Consider the following 15,592-nt stretch of genomic DNA (forward strand, 5'->3'; position numbering starts at 1 on the left):
CCAGGTGCATAGCATCTCTTTAACACAAGCACTGAAAGCATCCACAGAGCCACCATTTGCTTGAAAACCTCTTTTTGTAGTACAACAAAATACATTCAGTATCACTGATGATCCCTGAATATTAATACCAATGTTATGATCCACAAACATGGTAAACATAAATGAGTGCTCTTCTACATTGTTGAATGTGGTGGAAACCTGTACAGTGCTTTATCTTTTGAGTTTTAGTTGCATTTCTTTTTCTCCACCCTGTGTGCCAAACTCTTATTGCTGAAATGATTTGGCTTTCTCAGGCAGAAAACTATTTTCATTTGTATATAGCAGCACTTTTCTCCATAACAAACAAGATATGACTACTTCCAATAGAAATGTATTTAATGTAATGTGTTGAGCTCATTGAGTATTTTTAGCACATTCCCATCAAAAGAAGATGAAGTACATTTCATAAATCTATCCAGTTCTTCAGAAGCCAACTCTTCATTTTTCTTCTTCCAGCTCTGCCTTGGCTTTTTCTGGCTGCTTTGATGCACATTTGGTCATGACTCTTTTTCCCTGGAGAAATCAGAACTTCTCCTGTTTTTAAAAAAGTGGATGAATTAGATGAGAAATGTCCTGGAGCAACTAAAAGTCCTGATCCAGATACCACTGAAATAAATGGAAACATTTTTTAAGAGGCAATTAGATCATGGCTAATGAGATAATTCTCAGAGGTCCCATACAAAAGAGGAAGCTAGGGGAAAGCATAGGATTCTAGTGGTTTTCAAGTCCTTTGTACTTGTCACATTTTGGGTCGCTGTGAGAACTGAAGAAATTCCCAGTCCATTTTACACAATTCAGTGGCAGAAGCCCAAAATTACTTCAGAAATTGTAGCTGGTTTTACTGAGAGCCCCACATCTGGCCCAACCTTCCAGCCTCTGACACAAACTGACACATGTCACTGCTCATGGAAGCCTAATGCAAGCAAGGAGGGAGAAAGGAGCCAGAGCGATAATGAAGACTTCTCCATCAATTTCATAAAATCATCTTTGTATGGAATATACATCTTAGCTGTAATGACATTGTACTTTATCCTACCTATAACACCATCACTCTAATTATAATTAGGGTAAATTCCTTCCTCTCTTATCGAGTTTGGTGAAGGGAAGAACCAATCCTCTACAGTAACCAGGCTGAAGTGTTGTAACAGTAAATCTGTGAGATTACAGGACAGTTTTTCAGAGCATCCCAAGTCCAGTTCTGCCTGACTAGCATGCAGAAAAGTACTCCTTTGTCTCTTTATATAGCTTTCCTGTTGAAATCACTGAAATATTCACATCAGTAAATGTGTCGGGAGCAGGCATTTTTAGAGACAAACCTGCATTCTCACTCACTTCAAATATTTAATTACATGAAAACACATGTTGGCAAAAATGGATCCAAATTAAAGGAAGGCAGGTAGGTAGGAACTTTCAAGAACTGACCAGGTAATTATATCCAAGTTCAAAACTAGATATAAAGGAAAGCAAGGGTCTTTTTAAATGTTATGTTTTAGCTAACTGTAGGTGTTTTTTAAAGCTGGAGTAGAATTCTGGACTTTATATAATTTGCCTTAGGAAATGTTATTTTATGTTCATGTATTACGTTTACTGGGGAACAACTTTAACGAAAACGTATGGGCAAAAGTTATTTCATTATTATGGCTAAAAGTTTGCTTTTATAAATCTTTGTAATTCCAAACCATTTTGGTGCTGATGATCTTTGTTGTTTTCTGGGCTGATGGGATTATTTTGGAAAGAGAAGATTAATCTTTTAAAAAATGCTTATTTTAGAGCATTACCTTTATCTGGCTAATTGAACATGTGGGGGTTTTTTGTAATTGCAAGTTAGAGGTCTTTAGTATGATTTTCACTTGCTGTATTTACTGCTTTGTTTGAAGAGAGAAATATAATTTATGGATTTGTCAAAAATATTTTCTGTATACAAGCTAAGAAAAGCTACAAGTAAAGCTGGGGGAGAGTAAGGAACAAATTCATAGTTGGTAATGAAATATCCAAAAGGTTTCAAGTTCTCTGTTTGTTTGGTTCCCATGTTACTTATTAATTATTTCTGTTATTTCTTCTCTATCAGGATAAATATTTGGGCTGCTTTAACGCTCATAAATTGGAGAGGCAATAAGTACCTTGGATAGGTCCTTGATAGTATACCAGTAAACAGAAGGTGTACATCCTCCTTACAACAAACATGTTAATGTAAAATTATTTTACTAGACTGCAAAACCACAGCAACTTGCTCCAGCATTCCTTAGTGAAAGTCTACGTTAATTAAATATGCAAGGAAAACAGTCTCTAAAATTGTTGGTAAGTAGCTCTTACTCTGTTTTAAAACACATATCATTAAGGTATTAATTTCTGTATTTCTATGAAGCAGCTGTAATATTTTGTCATTATGCTGTTTAAGTGTTGAGATTACAAAAATATCATTGGTTTTACTTATTGGGTGGGGTGGTTTTGCTTTTGCAACTATTGTTAGGAAGCACATGTTCATTTAATTTGTCTAATTTTATCTTTTCCTTGCAACCATCTTCAGGATGGTAGATTTCACTGAAGAATCTCTGCTGTTTTACCACAGACCTGCCAAAATCCTGGTTATATTAGCAAAAGATGCAACGTTTTCTGAGACATTAGTGAGTCTATGCAGAAGCATTCTGCTATATTTTTCCATGTTTTAAAACATAGATTCTCCAGACGGGCTGAACTAAGTATACTATAGTGGCTTTCTTTCTCTTCTCTTGCAGAAAGTAAAAATAAGTATACTGTAAACACAATTTTCTGGAACTAGCAAGACCACACAACTACTGAATTAATGAAATATTGTTGGTTTTGACTGAGTAGATAGAAAACTAAAAGCAAAATATTTATTCAATCTGGTATGTTGGTTTATAAAAGTGCATTGGTCTCTTCTGGAAACTTTGATACATCTGTATGCGTTTTTTGTCTGAAGTAACTTGGTTAGTTCTATGCAAAAGATTACAAATGACAGAAATAATAATTTCAATCAGTAAAGTCACAAATCATCAAAATATTATCCCCTACAGTAACCATGTATTAATGTCTTTAAGAAAACACAGTATCTCAGTGGGGTTTTTTTTTCTTGTAACAGAGAAAAATTAATCTGGGAATCATAAGCGTCTTTTGGTTTTCAGTAAGTAAAAGCCATTCTGCCCTTTTAGAAATACTACTACATGAGAAGGGGTTTTGCAATGCAGCAGGGCGGCTGAAAGGGGTGCCAGAATAGCGAGTGTGGGGAATGACAGGCCTATTTGGCAAAATGTTTAGGAAGTGGTATAGAAAACAGTATTAATTCACTTCAGACTCATGCTGAACCCACTCATTAGTGGCAATAACTACTTAAAGAGATTAAAATCAGTAAAGAGGGATAAAAGTTTGTATGTTTTGTACATTGCAAAGATTGTTCTTCTTATGCAGTGTTTCTTAGGCTATTTATTTATTTATTTACTTAAGTCCTCCTCTTAAAAAAAAGTAAAAACTCAATCTCACCATTCCTACCTCCTCACCCTTTGAAATAAGGGGTGAGTGTCTTCTGTTCTGGGATATTAATAATTTTGCATATTAAGACTATTCCCCACGTCTCTGAACTTTCTCTTCTCTCTTCCTGTGTCTTCCTGAGAACCATTATTTTAAAAGATAAGAACGGATTCATAAGCAAACTGTGAACAGAATTTGCTGATACACTGATCTTGAACATTTTCTAAGAATATTATATTTTGAATAGTTTTTTGTGAAAGATAAGAAAAATAATATGGAAAGCTAAGTTGATAGCTAGGGGAAAGCAACAGAACAAATGTTATTGCTTCAAAACATCTTCCAGTTCTGTACCTACAGCATCTCTGCCAGAGATCCCCAAACTTACCTCAATAATGTTCTAACGGTGCTGCGCTGACCCCAGTGTCTGCAGCAGGGGCTGCCTGGAAATCAGTTTTCCTGTCATAAAGCAGTGGGGAGGGAGTGAATGGATTTTGTCTGCATTATTTGTAGTATTAATTTGATAAATATTTCTCTGTGTTTCATTGTTCTAGATTTATTTCCCACTGTTTGACGTACCTTTCTGCAGGTGGTGCTAGCTCATAAATCATCTGAACAGAGCATGAAAAACATTGCTTTTCTTCTCATGAAACTGAAGTGTGAAGCAAAAGACATATAATAATGAGATATTACCATAGATTCATATGTTTTACTATGGTATTTCTATTGTTACCCAGTAAGACTCTTGCTAAACAGTCTGGAGTTTCATAAGTGCTAATACTGTGCTACAGTATTAAACCTACAGTCTGGTAGACTGCAGGAGCTGGGAGAAAATGTGAGGAATAAGGCTTCTACCACAGATGGTCTCCCTCAAAAAAGCAGTACTAAGTGAGCAAGGGGAGTACAGTTTTCACAATGTATTTATACTGCAACAAAACCTCGAGTTTTATTTGAACAAGGAGGAAAAATACCATGGGGGATGAGGTTATATGTTGTTACTGCCTGGTTCTACTGCAAATTAACTGCTACTGGCAAATGGGAGTGTGTCTTACAGTAGTCTAGCAGTACATTTACGAAGGCAGTTGTCAGCAGGAATGGCAGTGAAGAAATATGGTAATATGTGACCCTTGAGAACCTCTGAGCAAGTTACTGATTTGACTCTGGGTAATTAAAAGAAAGAAACAGAGATGGGAGAGTGCAGGGTGGACAGGGAAGGCTGCAAAACTAGCCAAATTAAACTCTTCACAAAACCGTTATCTTAAATTCTGCTTCAAGGGCATTGCTTACACTGAGGAGAATTGTTCAGTCAAGTCTATTCATCCTTACTGTAAACTGCTTTGTGCGCTGTTTATTGAGGAAAAATCACATAAATATGGTGCATCTGAGCAGGATGAGATCAGAAGGATGCAAGGAACCTCCTGGTAAAGTACAACCTGCACATTGGCTACTATATTACTATAAAGACTGTTTCAAGTAAAGGAGGCTCAACCAGGATCCTCCTCACCTAGGATCCATTTGAGAGCTAGTGTTACCTTTATGGATAAATTATAGATAGGGTATTGCAAATACCATATAATGAGCTGTATAAGGTGGTGGGGGGGAATGCGCCTTTCAGAGATTTGTTCTTTGGCTTTTATTTTGGCCACAGCTGATGTTTATCTTTAGTAGAATGTGTTTGTGATACTGAAAGGTGGGATCAGGGGAAGAATCTCTGGCACGGTGACTAAAACTTCTTTTAGGGAACTGCCTCACTCAGTCTGCTCTTGAGGATCTTTACATACACTTCAGAGGTGAACAAAGAGGCATATAAAATAAAGAAGGTCTGACTGACACCTCCTTGAGTTGATGTCTAGATAATTCTGGCAGCAATTGAAGATCTTAGGCTGCACCTGAAGACTGTGACTGAGTGGCTGTTTGTGTTGGATGAAGAGGTGTTTTGGATGCTGTCAGCACCTGCACAGCTGCTTCCTGATTTCCTCAGCTCCAAGCACAGGCTATGGTAATCACTCTGAAATTGCTGTCTGAATACTTCCCAGTATCACCTTGTTTTTCCCAGTGTTTAGGCATGGTACAGCTGAGTGATCATCCCCTGAGCCAGTATAGCCAGCTACATTTCCCCGGAAACGCCAACCAGAAAAGCAAAACAAAGCTCTAACCTAAAAAGGTATTGTGGTGACTCCTTCTCTCCCTGAATAAGGAGCGGTAAATTCCTACTCAAAAGCTATAGAGGAAGCAAAAAGGCTAAACAGCCTTTGAGCTCCTGGAAAGTAAAGACAAGTGAAACGTGCGTGAACTAAACACAACTGTTTAAAAAACTTGTCAGTCTAGTAAATGAAGAAAAATTTCTTCCCATTTTCTTGCCACCATCATCATGAGAAATCACATAGTGACTAGAAACAGATTTCAGAACTACCAGCTGGTAGAAAGATGGTCTAGGATGTACAGCAACATGACTAAGCTTTCTAATCGGAAATACTGCATGTGGGTACTGTAGCTAATAACAAATGCTACATTGAGTTTCCTCAGACAAAATATCCAGCTGGGGTAAGGCCAGTTCTGCACTACAGTTAATGGGCAATCCTATTCTCTAGGATAGCTTTTTCAATGCTTCCTTGTTTTCCAGACTGTGCTGCCCTGTGCACCTAAGGATCAACTCCAACCTTTCCTGTCAAACACTTGAACATTACACAAAGTGACAGTTACCTTCATAAAAACCCTGAGATTTCAAGTCTTTCACACTCTGTGGCTAATGTGGGACTTCTCACATATCAGACTGTGACTTAAGAATGAGATAGCTGAAATCTTCCAAACCTCCCAGGAGTGGGGTTACAGAGTTAACTGTCACCATCATCCACATCCTCCTGTGACTACAGTTTGTGGATTTAGACAACATGCGCTATTTCTTAAAAAGAAAGCAGCTTACATTTAATTGCTTTTATATCTCAACAGATCTTACCTAATGTCAAGACTCACTTCATGCTGCTATTAAAACTTTTTTTTTTTTTTAAATAGATCTTTGTTAAATCCAGAGCAGTGCTGACCTGCAGAGCCCAGCTCCCCTTTAAGCAATGAGGTAGCATTGGTCTTTTCACTGGGACTGTACAAGCATATTTCAGAAAGATTTGTGTCTTTATCCTCAAAATCTTGGATATGTACCTCATTGCCTCTACGGTTTTGCATGTTTTCCCAAAAGTAACTATCCAACCACAAGTGTGAAACTTAGAACTGCTTCTGTGACTTGCCTTCACTATCTTGCCTTTCTCTGTCTTCATTCAGTTAGTGTTACGCTGGCCTCCCTATGCCCTGGCTTGTTCTAGGAGTTTTTTATTAGTGGGTTTTTTTTTTCACAACCCTATCTATCTGATTCACACCCTTGCCTTCTCCTAGAAACATGTGAAAGGACACAGACCAAGAGTGGGATCTCTTCTAGGGTTAGTGCTAGCACGTACCAGGCTGCACACGTGGTGATGTAGACTTCTCATTCACCCATTCATATGTTACCCCTTTGTCAGATAAGTAGTGAATTATCTAATTAAAAAAAACATACTACTGCTGCAGTTAGGTATTTTGATGCAGTTCTATTTATTTATCTTTTAGAAAAGTAAAAAGTCCTGTCTTGAACTCAAGCAATTATTTCCTTGTGGTTCTTGCCTAAGCCTCTTTCAGTTAGAATTCTGTCTGAAAGCTTTCTCCTCTTCTCAACATTGTTACCCATGTGTTTCGGTAATGGGACATTCTTCTAATCTTCTCAACTTCTTTACTTTTTACCTCAAATACAGCTCCATCTAACATCAGCTTCCATTTGCCACATAGCCCTGTTTTGGCTGTATGAGAAAACTTGTTTTTCTCTTTTGTTTTTCTTTTCTTTCCTTTCCAAACACATCCAGAGATGAAAGGTGGCTGTTGATCTCTAAAAACTTCGAGGATTGACACACAGCACATAACAACTCTTGCTCTTTCCCGGTGTCTCATTACCTGAAACAGATGGTAGAAAAGAGGTGGAGTCCTGCAGGATGCCTTCCCTGAGGACTTGTAAGTCATATACAAGTGACTTGTAAGACATATACTGCATTTTTTTAAAAAAATCTTATTTAGAGGAAAGCACTTCTTAGACTGCAGAATAAAAATGGCTGAAGCTTCTGCCCAGAATTCTGAAATCAGCTTCAGAGTTTTATAATCCCACTTGGAATCTTCACAGATACATTTATTTGTATATTCTCCTATATATCCTCACATAGGGAAAAAAATTTGCAGCAGGCCTGTGAAAACTCCTCACTTGTGCTAGGAACTTAAAAAATGCTACTCTGATAGGTAACAAAGTCAGAAACATCATTAATTTCATGCCAAATATGGAAAATATGCTTGAATTAACATGAGCTCTACTCTGTACTACAGAGCTTGTGGATATCCTGGGCTAAAATATCTTCTTGTCTTTCTGTGCTGCATAACACATTTGGAATATTTAAAAGCAATCAGACTGTTCCAAATCAATACGAAACTTCCATGGAAAACTTTTTGAAGCTGGGATATAGCCTGTCTCTTACTATTAAAAAACTATGATCCTTCTCTAAAAATGAGGCCAAAAGGTACTTCCTGCTATATGTATCCCAGCGTATAAATCCATCTAAAATGGCTTAAGCTTGTTTCAGTACACATAGCTCAGCACATTGATCCAGGTCTTGTGTATCTACTGCTTAAGAAGCTCAAGTGTTTCCAGTAATGTCTGTATGCTTTGAACAAGGGATCTGGCACAAACTTCTCGCTACATAATCCAAATTAACATCACTGAATTCTTTTGCATCATTTTGGCTTCATACTTGAGAAAATGGGGACAGAAGTTAGCCTAAAGTGTGATTTGTTGCTGAGGCAATTTGATAATGAACATGTTGTCTCCTCATCGATGTCCCGATATCTGAAAAAGTAGATCAAGCTCTGAAAAAGTCTTCATTCACCCTGTGCTTCATCTGGAACGTGGTATGCAGTGCAAACTCAGTCCAGAAAAAGCATCTTGTTATTATGAGTTATTTTAAGTTTATTATTATTTTATGTTATTATAGTAATATATTACATAATCAGTGCATTTTATATTAATACATTACTAGTAATATATTAATATCATCAATGCATTTATTATTATCAAATTTTAAATACAAATATTGTTATAATATCTGACCCTGCTCCACTGAGAGAAGAGCTTTGTTACCAAAGTCAGGAGAAGTAGAATCACATACTTGGATGAGCTGCAGTGGTGGGGGAAACAACTAGAACTAGAAACAGTAAATTATCTTGATTCATACACAAAGCAAGGCTTTAAATAATTTTAAGCAGAAGTGATGACCAAAATCAGTTTGTAAGGATAAAGTCCAGATGTCTCTGAATGTCATAAAGTCTTATGTTTATTTTTTTCCTTACCAACTTCAGAAAGGAAAGAAATCCCAGGAAGCTAGAAGGCTTTCAAATAGACAATAAATTAACTACTGAGGAGGAACAAGGACAAGCCATACATCAACAGAAACAACTTGAGCACAGACAGAGTCTCCATCTAGATTAGAGAAGGGCTCAACTGATAAAGCCAAGAGAATTAATGAAAGAAAAGATGGACAAAGACCAGACAGCTCCTGAAATAAACTGTAATCAGATGTATTATGTTAGAAATATAGATCTTCACCTAATTGGCATAGCAGCACTGCAGCTAATCACGCTGCATGACTGTATGCAGCAGTAGATGTTGGTCTGTGTGACTTGACTCAAACTCTTATATTCACATTGAAAGTGTAAAGTATTCTTTCAGTGCCATAGTTGCCATGCAAAGGCAACATTAAATTTTACAAAGTATTTTATTTCTAGGCAATCTAGTAAATTAATGTTTAATGGACATATGTTTTTTTATAATAAAGAATATTTCTAAGCAATATAAGTTCTTTGATCCAGCTACTTCTTAAATGGTTTATTTTTATAATAACAAAGTGGAAAGCAATGAATTATACTGAATTTTTTACCATTCTCAGGTCTTTATTACAGCAAAAAATCTCCAGCATTCAAGATGCATCCAACATTCAGGCCTACTAAAAGTTGTTTGGGGACAAGGACTAAACAAATGGGTTAAGCCAACTTTGCTCTTTCCTCACCAGCAATCAAAACATTCTGCACCACCTTTTACCCTCCCCCTTTCTAGTATTCCTCTTGCACCCAAATTCTTTAGATGGTGGTCTTGTTTCTCCAGGCTCAGTAGGACTGGTGAGCTGTAGAAGACTTAACCTTGCTACCTTCCAGTTTCTTGATGACTGCATTAACAGTGCTCAAGAAGCCTGGTTCTTCCCATAACTCTTCTTTCAAATCTGTGGGGAAAAAAGCTAATGTGATAAAACAATAAATTATCATAGTAAAGGATGAGTGACCTTACAGAACAAATTCTGGCTTTTCTGCAAGCTTCAGAGCCTCATGCATCCCTGCAGCTGATAGTTTCCGGTTGATATTCCTATATCTGCACTGCAGGAGGTTGCGATAAGTTGTCCTCAGATCCCGATTGAAGAAGGCATATATAAAAGGGTTAATGAGAGAGTTTGCGTAACCCAACCATAGAAATGTTCTCTCAACCCACAGTGGGATACAGCTGCATGCTGTACCACAGATGAAGGGCCTGGCAGTTGAGAGGAGGAAGAAGGGCAGCCAGCAGACAGTGAAAGCCCCAACAATAATCCCAAGTGTAGTTGCAGCTTTCTGTTCTCTTTTAAAAATGGAAATGTTTTTCTTGTCGTGCTTTAGGAGTCGTGAAAAATTAGTACATTCTTCAGATTCCTTGTGCAGTTTTACAACTCCATTCATAGAAATGCCTTCCATTTCTTCTGGCCGGGGAAAACCAGCAAACTTATGTTTAGCAGCACTCCTCTTGGCAGCTTTGTAAATCTGATAGTACATGAAAAGCATCACTGACATTGGAATATAAAATGCAACTGCTGTGGAATAAATGGTGTAGCCAAAGTCTTGACTGATCAAACAAACCTTTTCATCATTTACATTCTGGGCCCAACCAAAGAGTGGAGGTATAGTGATAGAGGCAGATAAGAGCCATACACAGAGGATCATTTTGGCCATACACTTCCCATTCTGCCTTACAGGGTACGTAAGAGGTCTCGTTATTCCCAGGTACCTAGAACAATAATGTAGAGTTACTATATAGTGCAGTGGTTAACTGATAAAAGTTATTTCACATAGTCTGCCCTAAAACAAACCATCTTTGGCTAAGATTTCTATTTTACATTTTTCAATCCTCTATTTGCATGTATTTCAAACTTGTAAATTCATGTGTTGTTCATGTTAAAATGTATAGTGGTGATACTCTGTATAAAAGGTCTTTTATTCTAGAAGGAAATCTTCCATTGGCCATAACAGACTGTGATTTTAATGAATTTGTACAATCTTCATGCAGATCACTTATTTTTTGTTTTTTAAGGAAATTCAGAAACCTAAATCTTATTTGGCTAACTTATGAAATCTTGGAGTATAGACGAACACTCACGCCACAAAGCCTACCACTTTTTGTACTGAGTGCATGATTAAGTTAAAACAAGCATACATTCATCTTTATTCTTCTTACATATCCAACAGTTATGAAGATCCCTGCCACTAAACTGATGATGAGCTGTCTTTCTTACCTTCATGTTTCAGACGGGAACAACAGACTGCAAACTTATCCCAAGAGTAGATTCTTTCAGTACTAAAATAATTCTTTTTATCATCATTTAATTAGAAAGAAATTATATTTATTCAATGTTGAAACTTTTACTTGAACAAAGTAACAATCTATTACAGTATCAGTTTAAGAAGACCTGGGGAAAAAACATAGTTTTACCAGAAGCTAAGTTTAGTGTGGTAAATTGTAAACAGACAAGAAGAATGTTCACAATGGGACAAGTTTTCACAGGAGGGGAAAAAAAAAAAAAGTCTGTTGACAATTTCTACCTTTTCTAAGATGTGGTAGCTTCAACTATGTATTTTTTCCTACTAAAAAAATTATCACTACAGCCCTATATAGCTGGGCAGCAATATCCGAAGTTTGTGTTTACTTTCAGCCACAGAAAATTTCTTCGTTTTCTCTCTAACTGTAGGAAGTTTCTCCTAGATGGAATTAGATGCTTTTTTTTACACCTAACATTTTTACTTTGAAATTTGGCTTCTGCTCAACTGGAACTTAGCTATGAATTACCATTAACTTCTCAATTTGTTCTCTTTTCCTCTTCCCAAAAGAAAGAATTTTGAGAAAATCAGTGTGATTCACTTTGTTACTTGTAAAAGAAATGGTTTCAAATCAGGTTTCAGAACAATATTTTGGTTTCAGGAAGTGCCAGTGTTTAGTTACACAGTGAAGGTTTCGGAGGGTTACAAACAAGAAATATAGTAACATGATTAAAAATATTTTGGGGGAGCATTTTTTTCTCTCTCTATTCACCTAGCAAATCAAATATGAGTATTTGCCTGGCTCTGCAGAATGCTGCATTGTTGATTTTACTGCAATGCAGTAAATTATGGCCAGTGCTGCTGCTTTATACAAGCACCCAGGTATGCTACAGTTCTGGAAGTAAAAAGAAGCATCATTTCATGATCCATTCTGATGAGTAACAACAATCCCCTTCAACAGTGTCACTGATTGTATATTACTGCTATGGTAAGTGTTTCACAAAGGGCAGAACTGGTTTATTGTGCCTTATTCTCAACAGCACACATAAGTGAATTACAGCAGGCCAGTATTTTGCCAGTGAAGCTCTGCCTGGTGGGCTGTGAGATAACAGTTATTAAGATTGTCTGGGATTAGAGCAGTGTAATACATGGACCACACTATTAAAAAAGGCTGTTTCTTGTGCCTCTCACCATCAGCATTAGTTGATGATCAGGACCAGCTCTGGTGGCCATGGGCATACTATAGAGTTCACAAAGATTTCTGTTTTACAGCATCATGACTTAAATTGTTTGCGCTCCCAAGGAGCTGAGAGTTTTCCAAGGCACTCCAAGATGTAGAAGAGCACGGTTAATGCAGGGAAGTTTTGAATTTTAACTACCTAATGGATACATTGTACTGCTTTAAGTAATGTAACTGCAGCAAGGCTAAGTTATTAGCTGCAGCTCTTCTGAGACAAGAGTGGCACACACTTAAAATTTGTCTGAGAATAGCACAATTTAGCTACAAAACAGTTAAACACATCCTTTGTGCAGAAAGATTGCTTGTCATTTACAACGTGTTGTTTTAAAAAAATCTTTAAAAAGTTGGTCCACCTTCCTGAAGTATGTATTTTTCTAGCTGTTACCCAACTGGTCATTACACACTTATGAGGTGAGCTTTATTGTGTAGCTAAAAAAGTTAAACTGGATTTCTGTAAAAATCAGATCTGTGGGCTGCATGCTCTGAGTTCCTACTGATGCATTCTCATGCATCAAAATATAACAAAAAGAATTCATGAAAGTAAAAGTATACTGAAAAGAATTAAAATTCATTAGTTTTGCCGTGGCATCACTTTTTTGGAAGCTATCTGAGCTTCAAAACTGCTATTTGAAATTAAGATACATTAATTAACATAAAAATACACCAGCATCCTTTCTGCCTTATCCATTTTGCTAAACACAGTATGATAGGGAAAAGAAGTCAGCAGGCATAAATGAAAGAACCTTATCTTTTTATCTCTATATATGAAATCCATTACCCTTAAAAACTTACTTGCATCTTCAAAATAATGTAAATCACTACTGTTATCTAATACACTAGAGAGTGTCCAAGACTTAATAGATTCATGAACTTCAAAAGTATTGTGTCGAATTCATTGCAAAAATATTCTTTGTAATGCTCAATTTTTAATTACTACCTTCCGAAGGAAAAAAAAATAAAAAAGACTAAAGGTAAATCAACTGAACTTAATATCTCATTCAAAAATATGTAATACCTTGAGGCCTTACTGCTGGGAAAGAATAAAGTCAAATTCCCTAAAAAGCCCATTTCATGTATCTCAGCTATCCCCCATAAGAAAGAAGTGTGTCAGACTCGTTATTCTGAGATTTGTTTCTTTTACATGCCACAGATGTTCATTTTGATCTTGGTGGGGAAGAAACTGCACCTCAGTTCTCACTTGTAAAAGAAGGGCAATGCTATTTTCCTATTCCTCCTCTGACTATATCGTTCTGCCAGACAGGGCATCTATCTATATTACACCCAGCACAGTGATGACTATATCTAGGTTACTCCCCAAAAGCACAGTATTTCAAATGCGTGGCCCTTATTTCTTATAAACTGGTCATGGCATTTCTCATCCAGCGTTGCCTGATGCTGCATGCAGAACACCAAAGTGCAGGATGCTACAGCAAATGACTGTCGGGCAACGCTATAAGAAGCACAATGTGTACTCCAGTCATGGCCCTGCTGCCTTTCCAGGAAGAAAGGCTGCTGGATGGGTGGAGAAAAGTGAGAGGGAGAACCTGGCACTAGTATTTAGTGGATACAACAACAAAAAAATATGATGGGAACATTTTTTATACTACACCACCGAAATTTGGAAAACAGCCCCTTGCTTGAAGAGCTCAAAATAAGAGCAGATAACATAGACCAAAAAGAAGGCAAATGGTGAGGGACAGAGTAAATTTCTTATTAAATGAATGTATGCAAGCACACAACCACATCCTTATTCTGGGTTGGCTTCTCATGATTTCTTCAGTGTCTCCTCTTTCCCGTTGGAGGTACTGATGAAACTGGCTCCTGTGCTGCAGTCCCATTCAAGCATGAGGCACGCTCAGGATGCCCAGCTCTAAGGAGAAAAAATTATCCTTTGCCATCCTCTTTCTGGAGCTCTGTTCAAACGTAGGTGGGGGTAAAGAGCTCCCTCCTTCATGGGGTGCTATCATCAGCTATCATACATAATTGCTATTTGCCATATTCACCCAATGAACACCAACAATGGAAAAGGTAAATGAGTAAGTCCTTTCTTTCCTTTTGCTTAATAAAAATCTGTCTCCCTGTGATCCAGTATTATTTCCCACTACCTCTAAATTGTTACCATTTAATGACAGGCAATCATTAGAGACAATTTAATGTAAAACCATTATAACTGTATAGGACTGCTCCTGAGATCACTCAGTTTTTTCATTCTGGCTTTTTTGATACTGATGCATTACAACCACACAGAATAGTTTTTACCTTACAGGGCTAAAAAAGTCTCCATTGTTGCTTGAACTGTAGATCACACAGGCATTTCTTATTACAGTATGCTTGATATATTACATGTTACAGCAAGTGTTAAGATATAACGTATATGGAAAGTAAAATGATATATGATGGAGGGAACAGACAACCACAGACTCTGGTGTCTGTTTCTGGCACAACATTTTAGCTCTCTATGACTCTTTGTATTTCTTCTTCCCATTTATGTTTGTTTTAGCTATTTGCTTGTTATGACAGCTGTCATACGTTACTACTTGCACAGTGATTATCAAACTGGAAATTGGACTGCTAGTGTCCCATTAGATGTTACTACATTTAAAAATATGAAAGGTTCAATATGGTTTCTTTTCTTGTGAATATATTTATTTCACTCCCTAATCTAGGCAATTTTGAAAAGTAGTTTGCTTTATCTGCACTACCATGAAACGAGTTCATATAGCTATCTACTAGAAGAACTTTTTGGGAAGATCTCTCTCATCACCTTCACGTGAATAACTCTCCATTTGTGGCTGAATTGATTAGTAATGCTATAAACGTAGAAGAAGATACCAATTTTTTCCCTAAGAAGAAAAAATCAGCAGTGACAGGTATGGTAGCATTTCAGGTTAACCAGGCATGACTACTTTTGTGTGTGTGGTGTGAACCTGATTATTTCAGCAGTAGAAAAACTTGTTTCTTTTTCTTTGTATTTTTTTCCACAGGAAGCTGAATATAGCTGTAATATTTAAGCTGTATAAATGGTGAATTGTTCATAGCTACACTGGAAACTTTGAGATGGGTCTAGTCCTCACACCTTTTGAAATATCCAGAAAGCAAACTGAGACTTAACAGCTACATCAGCTTCAACAATAGAAATAAAATAGTAATAGG

At 37.0% G+C, this 15,592-nt stretch overlaps 1 protein-coding gene across 2 annotated transcripts in view; it reads right to left on the reverse strand.

Annotated features, from left to right (window-relative positions):
• Positions 1-468: 468 nt before the first annotated feature.
• Positions 469-15,592, reverse strand: part of HTR7 (5-hydroxytryptamine receptor 7) — a 36,850-nt gene continuing 21,726 nt past the window's right edge. Inside the window, exons 2-3 of one of the 2 annotated variants that reach the window (XM_074830052.1) lie at positions 9,926-10,672; positions 469-573 (exon numbers count right to left, since the gene is read on the reverse strand). In XM_074830052.1, the coding sequence (XP_074686153.1) occupies positions 537-573; positions 9,926-10,672 (784 nt within the window). In that variant the 3' untranslated portion in view covers positions 469-536. Of the gene's footprint in view, positions 574-9,921; positions 10,673-15,592 lie in introns of those variants that run through there. The other variant, XM_074830053.1, reaches the window with a different exon arrangement.

Source organism: Strix aluco, chromosome 7, assembly GCF_031877795.1.
Source record: "Strix aluco isolate bStrAlu1 chromosome 7, bStrAlu1.hap1, whole genome shotgun sequence".
Lineage (NCBI taxonomy): Eukaryota > Metazoa > Chordata > Aves > Strigiformes > Strigidae > Strix > Strix aluco.